We start from the raw sequence: 16,853 nt of genomic DNA, 5'->3' as shown, positions 1-16,853 counted from the left end.
CAGGCTGCCAGTTTGTTAGGACGCTATGCATCCCGCACTCCGAGGTCTGCTACGATGGTGAGTATTAGATAAGACACCCGGACACGGCGACACCCAGTTAAGATGGACTTAAGACCCAGATTGCGGTTATCGGTGAGCCGGGGAACAAAGGACGCCAAGTTTGGCGAAATTGAATTTGGCCACCAAGAAAAGGGATTAGCAGCATAGTTAAGGGGCGTTGGAGGCCAAGGAAGGGAAAAGCTTAGATGTTTCCCCAAAATTTGGGGCATTAGATATGCTAAATGACAGCTAGTTCATTAGTTTTCATTCGGAAAAGAGGACATTTAATATGCCGCTGAAAAAACTTTTCGAAGCAATTAAAAATGCAATTCTAAAACAACACTCGTTACTTAAACGTACAAAATAGCGGATAAAGTTTTCGACTCATGATATCCTTCCTAATGGTTACTTAAAGTCTCAAAGAGATTAAGTCAGAGCCTGACTTTTATCGCTTCGAGCACAAAAAAGGCTTTCACTTTCGATTTCCGCTGCCATTACCCACAAATGTTGCCAAAATGCATCTCCAGACAAAAATGCCCATTTGTGGGTCAAAGGCAAGGAGTTAGTGCAACTGCGGGAAAACTCAGCCGGAGAAGGCCAACTCTGGCCCCGGGCATATTATTCGTATTTGCAGAGCTCTTCAATGCCGGGTCAGAGTTCACACAAAACGACACCAAAACAAAGTGTGTGGAAGCTGGTGAAGATTGGGACATCCAGATGGAGGGATGTGGAGATGTGGGGATTTGGGGGTTGCCGACTGCCAGTGCATTATCGAGAACACACTCAATTACTTATGTAAGCACAACGAGGGGTGGAGCAGGAGGGCCGTACAGAACAATTGGAAAGCAGCTGCAGCAGGAAAAAAGATGCGAAAAATGGCGAAAATTGCTGAGAAAATGGTTGACCTCAAAAGGGGGCGGTGCGAGGTGCAGTGGCGTGGCTCACACATATGTATGCACTCGCAGTGGCTGCTTCGGTTTCAGTTTCAGTCGCCGCAGTCACGGTTCCGTCCGCATGAGAAAAGCATTTACATTATGCAAATTACGCCAAAGACAAGCCGCAAGGATATGCATTTAAATGGTCGTAAATCACAATGAAAACAAAAGGTGCTGATGGCAGGATTCCGGGCAACAAGGAGCGGGAACGGACAACTATTGTAAGACGGGCTCCATTAATGCAGTTGCATGCCCTATTAATATCTCAACTGATGATGACAATGGCTTCACTGCATGTAAAAGAACGCGAATTTCGGGAATTCAGTACAGGATCAGATAAAGATAGCATATAGTTAAGTCAAAGTTACAAGCTTTTATTTAATTTGTAGGTCGGGGGACTTAAAGTTCATATAATAAATTCGCTTAAGTTCTTCAGTTGGAACATCTGTTGGCTGCAAAGTTGAAAGCAAATTTGGCTTAAGTTGTAAGTCGAAAGTACTAGATGGGTTGCCTTAAGCTCAACACAAGGATACTACTGTGAGTTAATTCTACTAACCCATTCGACTTGCCTTCAAATTACAGACAACATATTCGGCAAGTGCATCCCAACCACCGGTGTCGACGTTGAGGACATTGAGAAGTAAGTATCCTGATTAAGTTAAAGTTAAAGAACATCGTTCTAATACATTCCGCATTCCACACTCCACAGGACACCACTCACTGAGGACCAGTCCCGTGTGCTGGCCACCATGCTGGAGGAACTCCAGGGCGCCGGCCTAGGATGGGACCATCCGTACGTGCAGTGCCGCATCCAGGGGTCACTTTTCTCGCTCCAGCGACAACAACAGCTTCCACCGAATCTATGCGCGAACTTGGCGCCGACTCCACCGGAGTTCGGGGATCCGGCGAGTGCATTGGCCTACGTGCGCTTCACTCCGCCGGAACCGGAAGCCGAACTGGATTACTACGAACAGCCCGCTGGTCCGGCGCAATTCTACCCGGCGTTGCGGAAGAAGCAGGTGCGAGAAAGCGATGCGGACGATATGTACCTCAACAGGATGCTTCAGGATCGCCGGCGGCTGAGGCACGATCCCTCGGAGCTGGAGCACTTTGGCAAGATGGACGGACACGGGCAGAGTACCCAGCTGGACGCGCCGAGCATCATGGACGCCTTCCTGGACACCGAGCGACAGAGAATCGAGCGCGAGCAGCAATTGGCGGCGGCGGAGCAGGATGCCGATCGCCGGGCGGAGCAGAACCGGCTGGAACTGTACCAGATTTTGGCCGCCTCCGAGCCTGATCCGCAACCTTACCAGAGGAAGCCGGCGGCACAGCCGAATGCTATGGACCAACTGGAGGCCATTGTGGAGCAGCAGCAGCAGCGCGAGCTGAAGGAGCAGCAGGAGCAGGCCAAGGCACCGGTCTACGTGCCTCCCGAGGAGGTGAACGAGTCGAGCGAGCTGTACTTCCCGGACAACTTTGCTCCTTTCAAGAGAGCAAGGGGTCGCTCCAGGGGAGGATTGGCCGAGGAGGTGGAGGACGAACAGCCGAAGCGCTCCTTCTTCCGTGAACTGGCCGGTGAACAGGGACTGGTGCAGGAACCGCCTTTAAGATTCAGACATGTGGAAACCGAAGTGGATGCCACTCCCGAGCTGGTCAAACGCCGTCCCGCGTCCTTCAAGCAGCTGGATCCCTACGATGTGAGCCTGCAGCAGCAGGAAATGGCCTTCGAGTCGGGTCTGCTGCGGAACTCGCTAACGCCTCTCGAAGAAGAGGCCATGCTGGCCTCCAACAGTTTCCCACGGCAGGCGAAGAGCCAGCGGGTCTACACCGAGGGTGGGCTGCTCCTGATGCCCCAAGATGAACAGGATACCGATGGCATGCAGGCCGATGAGCCGGAGAACGTAAAGCAGTCGCTGCTGGCCAACATGTTGGGATTCGCCCGCCACGAACGCCTGGATGTGAAGAAACCCGGACCGCTGCTAGGACCTCCGTCCTTGGGCTCCGCCGAGCTCAGCAATCAGCTGGAGACGGAGAAGGCGCACAAGCAGAAGGGCCATGGCAACAAGGAGGTCCTGCCCGCCCACATCAAGGGCAACGACGAGGATGATGCCCACAAGAAGAAGAAGGTCATGAAGCAACAGCACTCGGCCGAGGATCATGCGCCACACACCGTAGATACTGAATATGTGCATGTGTTCGTCAAGAACCCGTGAGTCCTGCTAAACATCCTTAAACTATAAATTACTAATCTGTTTATTATTTAACCTTCAGAATCGACAGTTGGAACGATGGGCAGCGCATCATGAAGGAGCTGGAGCAAATACTACACATGCAGGGATACTTTTCTTATTTAACGTGAGTACCTAAGACACCTAACACCGATTGCGACCCGAATATATAACCCACTGAATCCTCATTAGCGTTCAACAACACGAAGTCAGCTTCCGGGTGAACTCAAATAACCCCGAGCGCAAAACCGCCGGCGATGTGGCACGGACCATCAACGAGAACCGCGGCGTAAAGAACAACATCCAGAGACGCGTCGGGTTCTATGTGCTGCACGCCGGGGTGGGTGATGTGATCAAGGACCTGCAGGACCCCAGTGTCTCGTCCTCTCGGATCGAGCTGGCCGAGCAGGGTCCCGATGTCACCCACATCATGGCCTACATGTTCGCTGGCGCCGGAGCGGCCGCCGTGATAGTGATCTTCGTCACCCTGATCCTGATCAAGCGGCACGACCGGAAGCGGGACAAGCTCGGCGGTCTGCAGTCGGGCATTGCGGGAGCGGAGACCTGCAGCAAGGACTACCAGGAATTGTGCCGGGCAAGAATGGCTGGCAAAGCGGGCGGCGGTGGCAATTCGACCGGCGGCGCTGCCGGCGGTGGGTCAAACGAACCGGCACCGAGCGGACGGATTACATCGCTGAGTAAGGAGAACGAAGGTCGCCCGCCATCCTCGCGATCCAGCACATCTTCCTGGAGCGAGGAGCCAGCACTAACGAACATGGACATCTCAACCGGACACATGGTGCTGGTAAGTCATCTCAGCATCATGAGTTGAACTATTATTTCATTCGAATCTACATACATAGTCTTACATGGAGGATCACTTGCGCAACAAGGGACGTTTGCAGCGGGAATGGGAGGCCCTGTGCCGCTATGAGGCGGAGCCCAGTGCCCGGGAGGCTGCCTCCCAGCCGCAATGTGCGGGTCTCAACAGACCCGGAGCTCCCCTGCCGTACGACCACTCGCGCGTAGTGCTGAACCACCTGGCCAACGCCGAAGGACTCGACTATGTAAACGCATCAACAATTGTAAGTGTGCTGCGTGAAATTGGTTCTGCTCCTGACTTATCCATGATACTCTCTCCTCAGACCGATCACGATCCACGTGCGCCCGCCTATGTGGCCGCCCAGGGTCCACTTCCATCGACCTTGGCCCACTTTTGGCAGATGATCTGGGAGCAGGGAGCCGTCGTCATCGTGGCCCTCTGCCGCCTGCAGGAGAACGGGGAGGTGGCCTGTGCGCGCTATTGGCCGGAAGAAGGTGCCGAGGTGTATCACATCTATGAGGTAACAAATATTTCACGATTTTATTGTGGATAAGTTATAAGTTATAATATTATTTCACAGGTTCACCTTGTTAGTGAACACATTTGGTGTGACGACTACCTCGTACGTTCTTTCTACCTGAAGAACCTGCGCACCAGCGAGACCAGAACGGTCACCCAGTTTCACTTCCTCTCCTGGCCGCACATGGGAGTGCCTGCCCAGGCAAAGGCACTGCTGGACTTCAGAAGGTAGGGTCGTTGTATATAAAGGGTATATAAGAGGTATATATAAATATATTTAATTTACCCTGCAGGAAAGTGAACAAGTCCTACCGGGGACGTCGCTCCTGCCCCATTGTGGTGCACGGAAGCGCCGGAGCCGGCAGGACGGGCGTCTACATCCTGCTGGACCTGGTGCTCGAGCGAATGAACAAGGGAGCGCGGGAGATCGACATCGCCGCCACCTTGGAGCACCTGCGTGACCAGCGGGCAGGCGTGGTGGCCACACGGCAACAGTTCGAATTCGTGCTGATGGCTGTGGCCGAGGAGGTGCACGCCATCCTGAAGGCTCTGCCGGCGAACACCTCCGGCGAGAAGCGGGAGCTGGACAAGGATCCCGTGGTGGGCGGCGGCTCCAGCAGCACCACCACCAAGGAGCCTCTAAAGGAGGACAAGGCGCAGGAGGCGGCCGAGGAGGAGGCGCCCACCAGCAGTTCCAAGGCAGCCGCCGCGGCCAAGAAGGAGAAGGAGAAGGATAAGGATAAGGAGGAGAAGCAGGCGAAGGATCAGGCCAAGGTCGCCGAGCCGAGGACGCCAGCCAAATCGGCGAAGCAGGCGAAGAAGTAAGCCAATCCGATCCAGGATCGGGTTGAAGGTTAAGCCTCAGGTTAATGATTGTTGCAGCGTTTCGGGGGTCTTTTCAGTTCGTATAGTTAGTAATGAATTGAGTTTTTGCATTCGACTTTGATTTGGCGTGAGCACTTGGAAGGTTCGAAAAAGGCTTCACGAGATTGTCAGTAGGAGGACATTTTATATTCGGTTATCTACACCGCGCCGATGAGCACAACGACCGCCGGGATGGGCATCCCCCGGACGTGCCACGCTGCCCCGGTCTGCACCAGCCCGTGAGACCCGGGGTGCGTCCATGTGGGCGGATTCTCGAGCGGCGGAGCTGTGCGGCGCAAGCAACTATAGAAACGCACGATATATATAAATATAGCATATTTGAGTGTTAAAGGATATACAAGAATATTTACAGCCATGCCATAGCTTACAACCTAAATTATATTATTATATACATGTCTAGGTGTTAAGCATTGAATTCAATTATGAGGCATTTTACTTACTCGTACATTACTCGATATCGATGTTGGCATTAAACTTTAACTCTAATCGATGTGCTTGAAAAACCAGCAAATGAACGACAACAATCGCTGAACGGTATACATATGCCAAGCCAGACAGAACTAGAACACGAAATACACTGAGAAAAACGAAAGTAGACTTCACAGGCCCACACTGAACCACTCACATACCCAGATACATATACAAGACACACATATACATACAAGAATACAAGAAAAGATTGCAAAATTTGTACCTAACAAAGTTCTATTTACAACATGAAACGAGAGAGTTTGGTGAGGAGCAACCTATTGATGTGTATGACAATTAATTATACAAGGATATAATCACACTTAACAAATATATTTGTATACAAAACATATATTATTCATATACAATATGGTGAATGTCATTATCTATCTAACCAGCATGGGCTCGATATTCGAAGCGAATCGGGCCGTGTTTTACCAGACCATATGTATGTGTGCGAGAAGTCAAGAAATTGTTCAGTTATCAATCGTAACAAACGTACACTTTTTACCCTTCGCAGTTGATTATATCATAACTACTATATATATTATTATATACGTATATTATCGAAGTAAGTACATTTATGTCAGAGGAACGGCACCGAAGCTCCAGCATCTGCCGGCCAGTTCGGTCCTTGGCCATCGATTCATGAGGTGGTCGGGTGGGCGGAGGGGATTACTGGGGGAGGTTGGAGCTTCGCGTGCCGTTAAAAGTATGTGCCACAAACAAACTGCAGAATATCACCGGAAAACAAAAATCAGAAAATCCAAAAAAAAAAAAAAACTACTAAGGCCAGGCAATACAACAGAATTGCAGCCTTGGGAAGCTGGAAAGAACATCTCCAGTTCAATATCTATATCCCTACATCCAGTGACGACCCAGAACGAACAAGGACAAACAGGAAACGAACTATGGAATATATCGAGATAATCACAGGAATCACACATTCTATACTGCACACTCCACACGAAAGATACAAAGATACAGCGACCAGCGATTCAAGGCACCCGACGAGAAAAAATATGCGAAAAAATCCAAAAATACAATTGAAATAAGCTCAGATTGAGAAGGACGTAAGTGCAAGTGCTGCAAATTAGCAAAGAAATATTCAAAAAAAAAAAAAAGAAGAAGAAATTATCAAATAAATAATACCATACTTAACAGTTTTACGTAGCAGTTGAACTTAAGCATAATGAAAATGAGTTATCGTAGTTCGAATTATTCCAAGACGACAAAGATAGAAAACATTTCAGCTAAACGTAAGCAAAAAAAGAAAAACGAATATGAAAAATTATAATCTCGACGCAAACTGTTAGTTTCTTAGCATTTTTCCTTCGTTGAACACCCAGAACACAACTTACACTACACTACAAGAAAAAGCAAATGAGAAATCAATATTACAATAACTGTGGCAAGTCCGAACAACAACTTGGGGCTTGCGAAAAATTATTAACGTGGTAGAAAAAAGAAATAACAAATATGAGAATAGTTAAACTTAATTGTTTTAGAGCAAAATATTTAGTAGTGAGTTTTTCGATTGATTTTCGAGTACTTGAAGCAACGTTTTTCAAAGTTATTAAGATACATACGAATACAACTACGACAATTTCAATTCAAATGTTCTTCGACGAAACAAATTAAATAAGTGTACTAACAAGCAACGTAAATGTATCGTATTATAGTCAATCGCATATAAAGGCAATTATTGATGTATATGTATTTCGACATAACCATAATCATAACGTGTTAATGATAATCGAGAAAGAAACAACAACCATGCGTAGAAAATTGAAGGAACTTACATATAAAACTACTTATTATATAACAAAAGCATAAATGTCTAACGGACTTTTCATTCAAGAATATAATATATATATATATATGTAAAATCGTACCTATTGCGTGTAAAGGTATGCCCAGTATGCGAAAGGGTAGCTACACACAACTAAAGCATTTCATCATTTCCCCCAATCTATTTTCATTGATGGTGTAACATAGATATACAAAAAAAAAAAAAAAAAACCAACTAAGCGAAACCTAATTTATTATTTATAAGGCAAAGAGAAGCAGAAGAAGAATAAATCGAAACCAGGACAGCAAAAGCTGACAGATCCCACGAAAGCTGGGCCATTTGAGTCCACTGCCATCTGGCCGGCCCTTGACCTTTGACCTTCAGCGAGGCAGACCAGGATGTTGCCACAGCACTCGGATCGGAACAGAGCAGATGATCATAGGATCACAGGATGAATGACCTACCATAAACCGACCGACTGACGCCACGAACCCAGAACGAGGCATACAAAATGGTTTGAGTTCCTAAAGAAACATAACCCGGACCAGCAACAACGGACGGACCCCAGAGACCCGAGAACTGGCTGTATATACGCACATCTATCTCCGGACTAGCAGCTAATCCCGACCTGAAACAGAAACAGATACAAACACTGAAACTGAAACTGAAAACCGAAACTGACCGATCGGACAGAAATTAGCATTAGGCCTACACAATGAGATTCACGTGGATTCACGATGATCGAGTGCGGCAACTTCGGGATCTGTTCCCTCCAAGGTGAAGGGTCAGGTGGCTGGGACAGATGGGCGGCGGAGCAGAGGAGGAGTCCACGACATGTGACATGGGACAGACGCGTACAAAGTTATCGGAGAGGCGACCAAACTTGAATCCACTGTTTTCGCACTGTTTTCTTTCAGAAGGATTGAGTTTGGTAGCCGCGGATGATAATATACAAATACAAATAAATACAAAAACGCAAATCAGGCGCCAAAAACGTGGGAAATATTTGAGGCATTCAATTAACTATCGTGTAAGCAAATCAATAAATAAAACGAGCAGGCAGGCTTTCATACATTTTTGGAAAAACCAAAACAAATATGAGATCTGATTGATTTAACGAGGCATTTAGCGATAAGTGAAACATTTAACAATATCGATGTGAATACATATGCTGCATTCAAAATATATATCTATTTAGCCACTTGGCAAAGATTTGTGTTATTAAGCAAAGATGAAAAAGACGAAAAAACCGATGAGAAATCCAAAATCCAAAAAAAAAGGTAAAAACCAGCAAAAAATTATGCTGGCTGAGGCCACTAATATCTAAATGTACTAAACTGATAAATCAAAAAGGAACTTAAATGATTACTGAAAATAAATCAAGCAAGTAAATACACCGAACACCGACACTCGAAGAAAAGAACATGGAGCATACCTATTAAAGGTTTTTTGTGCAAAACTAATTAACCTATGCAATTTAAGTGTTTTAAACATACGAGTAACATAAACATGCTACAATTATTTATGAGAATTATATAGCAACGTGTATACCTACATATATATACATATATATATATAAATGTTATTAATCAATTTGAATTTATTGAGAACGAAGAGGATATGCATACCAATATCTTAATGTATCGCGCCATTGTGTAATATGCGCTACAGATTCAAGTTTAAATCACAAACATATTATATTCTGCTGCATGTGTAAATTATATAAATGTAAATTAAACGATACCAAAACGAAAAATGCGAACAATTTTCGATGATAAACAGCAAGCAGAACAGAATAAGGAGAAAACGATGTAGAACCGTTAACAAAACGACTACTATTATAATACAAACAAAAAAATAATAAAGAGACCCTTAAACAAACGAAGACCCAACCGCAGTACCAACCGATGTCCATTAGCCAAATAAGCCCATGTCGAGCGTAGTATCCAACCTATCGAACCCATCGAAGGCACACAGTACTTTTGCTTTCCCCGATCCCCATACCCAGTGTTTACTGTATCTCTGTACGTGTCTAGGCTACGAGTAACCGAAAGCTTTGGCTGCGAATCAGCCAGACTAGCATATCTGTCCATAGAACCCCATCTTGTGCCGCAAGTTGGCTCTGAACATCACTGTAATGAAACACCAATCACAACTAACTACCAAACAGTTTTCGAAGGTACTGTAACTTACAATAATCTGTCTGTAGAGTTGCTTATCGAATAATAAGTAGAAGCTTGTCTAACCATAGAACACACCTAGAAAACTTGGCACGCTTTCCCACTCAGTACAATTGACACGCATGTTTTCCATTTAGTCCACACTTTCTAGCTTGTTTATAATTTGTTAATATAGTTTATAGTTGCATGGCTCCCATCACACCAACAAGTACGGCAGAAATAGCTTTCAGCAAATGGTTGTTACTAGATTATACTATAGCTTACAAACAGAAATTTATCAGTGCAAGCGGTTTTTTCCTGAAAGCACTAGGTAAGCATTTCCAATGCAACCAACAAAAAGTAAGTAAGTAAGTCGGGTCATGCAAATAATAAGCAAATTAATCGTATTTTTTTGCACTGTTCTCTTGTTTAGACCTTAAAAAAAAAATAAGTGCACTGGGAGACGGATCGTTAGACCCAGCTAGTATTTACTAAGCTGGTTGCCGTTTCTAGTTAAATAAACATGAATCGATCACAAACAAACACTCACTAATTGTTACACGAACCGAAATACAACAAGCCTGTCCAAAAATTCCAGAGACAATTGAACGTAAACTAAATTTAAAGTGTGCTAGCTGTTTTCCATACACTTAACTTAACAACAAATAGTTGATCCTATAAAGGAATCCAGTTGAATCTACTTTTCAGTGTCTATGGAATAATCACAATTGAATCACATTTTACAAAATATATAAAAAGCATACTTAACCGAAAGCAAGTAAAAAACCATCATGCTGATTGTTTTTTCCAATGAATTTGCTCAATCGCAATTTACTGCACTCGAAATAAAAACAAAAACTATGTTCCGTCTCACTAGGAACTTGGCTTTATAGCTGCTGAGCCAATTATCCAATTTTCGTTCTCACCAGAGACTTGGTTTTTAAGAAAGCCAATAACCACTTGTTTCGTCTCACCAAAGAGACCTGGCTTCTAAGCCAAAAGCAAATTATCTAGTGAAATAACCACACAGTTAATGTGCAATATAATATACTACTCAAATGTTTATTCTATGTGTGTAAAGCAAGCATTAAAAATGAACAAAAAAAAAAAAAAATATTAGAAAGCGACAAGCCACGATGGTTTTATTTGTGTACTGCGTGGATTGCAATCTAGTCTAGGCACAGCCACCAGAACCGACAGTCCCGACCTAGACTAACACCAACACACCCATTTTCCCCAAGTAGCGACAGTCGTCATTAGAAGCACTATTCGGCACTATTTGTATCTTGCGCCCGAATTCCACCCCTTTTGCGACTCTCTCTCTCTCTCTCCCCTTCTTGCAGCGATGACGACCCAGACCGCCGAATCCGTCCCAGAACAATGGCCAGCGAATAGAACATATACCGGCATATATAATCGGGTCACAGCCAATTTTATACGCCGCCAGCTGCGGCAGAGCAGCGACGCGACGCCTCGAAAAAAAAGGTGGTTCGGTTTGGTGGTGCGTGTATATGGATGGTACGGTATGGAATGGTGTGCCATGGCATGGCATATATATGGTGGCTCTTGCGTCGCGTTTTCGATTTCATTCACTTTTTGGCACAGCACATCATCGCCGGCTGTCGACGTTGCTGTTCGCCTGGTAGAAATGTCGGAACATTTCTTTGAAATGCCGCACCGAAAGGGAAAAAATGAAAAGGGGCCGCCGTGGCAGCGCTTTGATGATTTCCCGCTTGTGCCGCCTCTACCAGTGGAAGCACTGGTACCACCGGCACCACAACCACTACCACAGCCACAGCCACTGCCACTTCCACTTCCACTTCCTCCGCTCTGATGATGATGTTTGCCGGTGTTTGGCCATGGCGGGCATATCAATTTAGGGGAGTGGCATGCGTGACGCTTAAGCGAACGAGATTATAGACTCCTATCCTCGGCCGATCCCGATCGCAAGTTCCCAAACCACTTCCCTACCGTTTTTGTTGTTTGCCGTTTGTTCTTCGGCTGGCGCGGTCAAAGGCGGCGTCTCCTTTGTTGTCGCTCCCAGCGCAATTGGGCGTTACCTAACAGTACCAGGAGCAGCAGCAGGAGCAGGCGCATGGGAGGGCACATGAGAAGGAGCAGGAGCAGGCGAGGCGAGGCAACAGGAGTCGGAGCAACAGCAGGAGTCGGGGTCACCACAGAGCGCAGAGCGTAACCACAGAGGGGGAATCGCCGGTTGTTTGGCTTGCAGCCGTTGGTTTTAATGAAAACAACAATCTAAGAGCCATTACGTGGACCGCCCTGTCCTGACCGCAGGGAAATGTGCAGCCTTAACCCATCGCACAGCTTCGATGCAGCGATTATATATAATGCTTATAAAAATCATGGAAACGAAACAAAAGCTTGCTTACAGAGTAGTACCACTTTAAGTTATAATTTATTTGTATTATTTGTATTCAGTTGGTAATGGGTTAAAACCATCAATATTGGCCATTTATCACTTACCGACTTGTACTCCAACCAAAGTTAAAAAAAAGAGGTTCGAATGGATAAATAAATTTTAATGTACGCATATTATGATAATAAATCATTTTTAAAATAAAATATTTGAAAAACGTTGCATGTTACTATATTTCATAAAAACAAAATTACGCATGTCAGTTTGAATGCTGTAATGTAAATTATAAATGTAGATTTCAATGGTTTATGTATTGGCTACAGCAACGCGACACCTATTGGGAATTATATAGCAGCTTGGTACTTTTTTTTAATAAAACTTCCTTGGTTAAGATGGCAGCGCTCCACTTCCCCAGACATCAGGATGGCAGCTCCTAACATGTGCACAATTCAGAATGGCAGCTCCCTACATCCTTAAAGATTCGGGATGGCAACTTTGGTAATAAGAAATAAGTACAATCGTTTGCCGAAAAACTTTATTTTCAAAATGAGTTCGCTTTATATATTCATTTGAAAAAAAAAATGCATTAACAATGTAAGTTTGTAAGCCTAAGCAACACGGTAACTGCTTAGACAAGCTTAATTGTAATGGATCCTTATTTGTATGACTTATATATTAACACAAGCGTCGAAGGAATGAATTTAATTTACATCAAATTAATATTCACGAGTTCGCTGGCCAAATTAAAACATTAGTGGTTTTACGACCAGTCAGTCAGCCTTCTATTTCTAGCATTAATATTGCACTGGCATTTGACATCTGTTACTTTGGGCATTCCTGCCGCCCAAATCAGCCACCATTTCGCAGGGAGGAGGATCGAATGTCAGATTGGCCAATTGGAATGGGAAAATGGAATGGCAGTCGCAATGTCACCGGTCAAACGGAGTGATTTTTATTGGCTTGTTGCTTTTTCGATCCACTGATAAATTGTTAATGTCCCCGCACACAGCGAACACAGATGCAGGTCTAGCATGCCATAGAAACACACACAAGTCCTGGTAAAATGCAAACGTTGCAAATTTATTATTTATGTGCCGCTAAGCTTTGTGCGCATAGATGTAGAGTGAGGGGGAAGAGGGGGCACAGGGATCCAGGACCAACATTCCGCGACAATTTCGGCGCTGCAGATGCGACAAAACAAAAAAAAAGATATAAGCACTTCGAAAAACTTTAACATGAAATCTAGAAAATATTTTATATTATTTTTTAAAATGACTGTTTGTTCACACATGAACACGAATATATTTAAAGACTTACAATTTTGGGCTCCGTTCATATCTTATGTAAATGAATCGAGAGCGATAAATTATATTTAGGATTTTGTTATCTAAGGCGACATGGGTGCATTGCTCAAAAACATGTAATTTAAGTGCACACTACATGAGTCAGTCACTTGAGATCGTTCCCCGCCTCCTAAAATAGTCCCTTAGTGGGAGACCACAGATAAGGTCCTCGCCGCTCAAGATAGGCAGATGTGCCCGAGCGTGGGACCTCGATAAGGCGGGGACTATTTACGTAGGCCTCTGCGTAGGCCATTTACTTTAAGATGCGATTCTCATGTCACCTATTTAAACCGAAGATATTTCCAAATAAAACCAGTTTCTTACAAAAACTCAACGAGTAAAGTCTTCTTATTTGGGATTTTACATTTGGTCAATCGAGCCTTTAATCGACTCTGCAGTTTCCCCCTACCAAAGGTAAGGAACTCAGAGAAAGGCCAGCTCCTTTAAGCATCTTACAGCTAAAGGTAGCAAAAATAAGTAACTCTTGTTTCCCCCTACCAAAGGTAAGGAACAGAGTATAAATATAAAAAGCAAAAGATACAAAAGAATCTTTTATGTTTTAAAACAAGCACCTTATAGTCTATAGCTAAAGGTTGCTTTGTGTACCATTATAAATTGTGGTAAGGCGTGCTTGAGGCCATACATCAGCAATTGTGAAATTAAAAAGTGCATAACAAAAGTGCCTTATAAATGCTCTAATAGCATTAAATCAGCTCATAAATAGAGTGCAGTGTATATGCCATAAGAGCATAAATTAAATAAAAAGTGCCTGAAAACAGTGCCTTATAAATGCTCTAATAGCATTAAATCAGCTCATAAATAGAGTGCAGTGTATATGCCAAAAGAGCATAAATGCCGAAATAAATGGCTAAAAAACAAAAAATCTGACTGGACTACAAAAATAATAAAACGTGCCAAAAAAAAAAAAAAAATCATCTTTAAACATCGACGGAGCCTTAAAGAAGAGAAGGAAGTCAAATTCAAAGGAGCCTCTACCAGCAGCAACAACAGCAGCAACAGCAGCAGCAACAACAACGACATCAGCTAAGTCAAAACAAGAATTTTCTGTTTATCCAAACACACATATATATATAAATACATATAAAATACATATACACGTACTATATATATTAAGAAATTACAAAAAATTTTCAAAATGATGTCAGAAAAGACTATTCAATTCCTTAAGAAGCAGTCCGAAATTATTTTGGAAATTAGAAAGTTGGAAGTAAAACCAACATTAACAGATGTAGAAATTCTAAAATTAAATGAGCTTCAAAAATGTTTCATTGCTAATCATAGCAATTTGTTAAAGATCGGCGTTGTCGATCATGAATATTTTAACGCGAAGCAGTATGATTTAATAATGATGGTGTTAGAAAAAATTAAAAATAAAAATGAAAAAATTAAGGGCGAGTCGGTAGAAAACACTTTCCCTAAATCAAACACTGTCCCTAAATCAAACCCTCCCCCTACATTAAACCTTGAAATGCGTGGTCACCCTGAAAAAGAGGGTATAGCACAAAACAACGCTTTAAAAGTAGAGCAGGCATTTCGTAATAATGTTGGCCAATTTCGAGTATATCTAGAAGATACGTCTAAACTAATAGACAGTAGTCCAGATTTCCTTAAAATAAGGAAAAATAAAATTGAATTTTTATGGCATAAAATAGATAACCTGATTGAACAGGTGAATAGTCATTTTGAGAGTTCGCTATTCGAAGAAGAAATTAGCGAACTTGAATTTGACAAACAAAATATTCTTACAGCCATTAATAGTCGACTCAGTGGCACAATAAATAAAGCTGAAATGTCGACGGTTGTTAAGGCGGAGGAGTTACCAACCCTGCCTAAAATACAGATTCCCACTTTCTTTGGTGATTCCAAAGAATGGGATCTTTTTAATGAACTCTTTACAGAGCTCATACATGTGAGAGAGGATCTCAGTCCTTCTCTCAAATTTAATTATCTAAAGTCAGCATTAAAAGGAGAAGCCAGAAATGTGGTTACTCATTTACTGCTCGGCTCTGGAGAAAATTATGAAGCCACTTGGGAGTTTTTGACCAAGCGATATGAGAATAAAAGAAACATATTCTCAGATCATATGAATAGGCTTATGGATATGCCAAATTTAAATTTAGAATCCAATAAGCAAATAAAGACATTTATTGACACGATTAACGAGTCAATTTATATTATAAAATTAAAGGCACAATTACCAGAAGATGTGGATGCAATTTTCGCTCACATAATTCTTCGGAAATTCAATAAAGAATCACTCAATTTATATGAAAGCCATGTTAAAAAGACAAAAGAAATACAGGCACTTTCTGATGTCATGGACTTTTTAGAGCAAAGGCTCAATTCTATATCATCATTCTCACAGGAAGTAAAACCTGTAAAGAAAATGATTAATAATAACAAGAATAAAAATTATAGTGACAATTGTGCATATTGCAAACTACCAGGGCATTATTTAATTCAATGCCATAAATTTAAAATAATGAATCCAGCAGAACGGTCTGACTGGGTAAGAAAAAATGGGATTTGCCTAAGATGTCTGAGGCATCCGTTTGGTAAAAAATGTATAAGCGAGCAGCTTTGTTCGACTTGTCGTAAACCTCACCACACGTTACTTCACTTTGCAGGTCATAATCCAGAAAAAGTGAATACGTGTAGAACAACAGGTCAAGCCTTGTTGGCCACGGCCTTGATTCAAGTAAAGTCGAGGTATGGAGGCTTTGAACAATTAAGAGCATTGATTGATAGTGGCTCTCAAAGCACAATTATTTCAGAAGAGTCTGCACAGATTCTAAAATTGAAAAAATTTCGGTCTCATACTGAAATAAGTGGAGTATCTTCCACAGGAACGTGCATCTCCAAGCACAAAGCGGTTATTTCGATAAGAAATTCTCCGAAAAATTTAGAAATTGAAGCAATTATTCTCCCAAAACTTATGAAGGCACTTCCAGTCAACACGATTAATGTTGATCAGAAAAAATGGAAGAACTTTAAATTAGCCGACCCCGATTTTAATAAACCGGGTCGCATTGATTTAATCATTGGAGCAGACGTATATACTCACATTCTGCAAAATGGAGTTATAAAAATAGACGGTCTCCTTGGGCAAAAAACTGATTTCGGGTGGATAGTTTCTGGATGTAAAAAATCCAAAGGAAAAGAAACCATTGTAGCCACAACAATAGAAATAAAAGAGTTAGATCGCTACTGGGAAGTGGAAGAAGAAGAAAAAGATGATATCGAGTCTGAAATCTGTGAAAA

At 43.1% G+C, this 16,853-nt stretch overlaps 1 protein-coding gene across 3 annotated transcripts in view, besides 1 other annotated feature; it reads left to right on the top strand.

Annotated features, from left to right (window-relative positions):
- Nucleotides 1-10,947, top strand: part of IA-2 (IA-2 protein tyrosine phosphatase) — a 39,676-nt gene extending 28,729 nt beyond the window's left edge. For 2 of the 3 annotated variants that reach the window (NM_134718.6, NM_001272922.1), the window contains exons 3-11: nt 4-57; nt 1,557-1,614; nt 1,684-3,186; nt 3,249-3,332; nt 3,398-4,010; nt 4,069-4,290; nt 4,351-4,548; nt 4,609-4,775; nt 4,841-7,904. In NM_134718.6, the coding sequence (NP_608562.4) occupies nt 4-57; nt 1,557-1,614; nt 1,684-3,186; nt 3,249-3,332; nt 3,398-4,010; nt 4,069-4,290; nt 4,351-4,548; nt 4,609-4,775; nt 4,841-5,372 (3,431 nt within the window). In that variant the 3' untranslated portion in view covers nt 5,373-7,904. Of the gene's footprint in view, nt 1-3; nt 58-1,556; nt 1,615-1,683; nt 3,187-3,248; nt 3,333-3,397; nt 4,011-4,068; nt 4,291-4,350; nt 4,549-4,608; nt 4,776-4,840 lie in introns of all 3 variants that reach the window. The other variant, NM_164401.5, reaches the window with a different exon arrangement.
- Nucleotides 10,948-13,508: 2,561 nt separating this feature from the next.
- Nucleotides 13,509-16,853: part of a mobile genetic element that runs on past the window's edge.

This window comes from Drosophila melanogaster, chromosome 2L (genome assembly GCF_000001215.4).
Source record: "Drosophila melanogaster chromosome 2L".
NCBI lineage: Eukaryota > Metazoa > Arthropoda > Insecta > Diptera > Drosophilidae > Drosophila > Drosophila melanogaster.
Note: the sequence above shows the minus strand (reverse complement) of the source record. Positions and strands in the feature narration are given on the sequence as shown.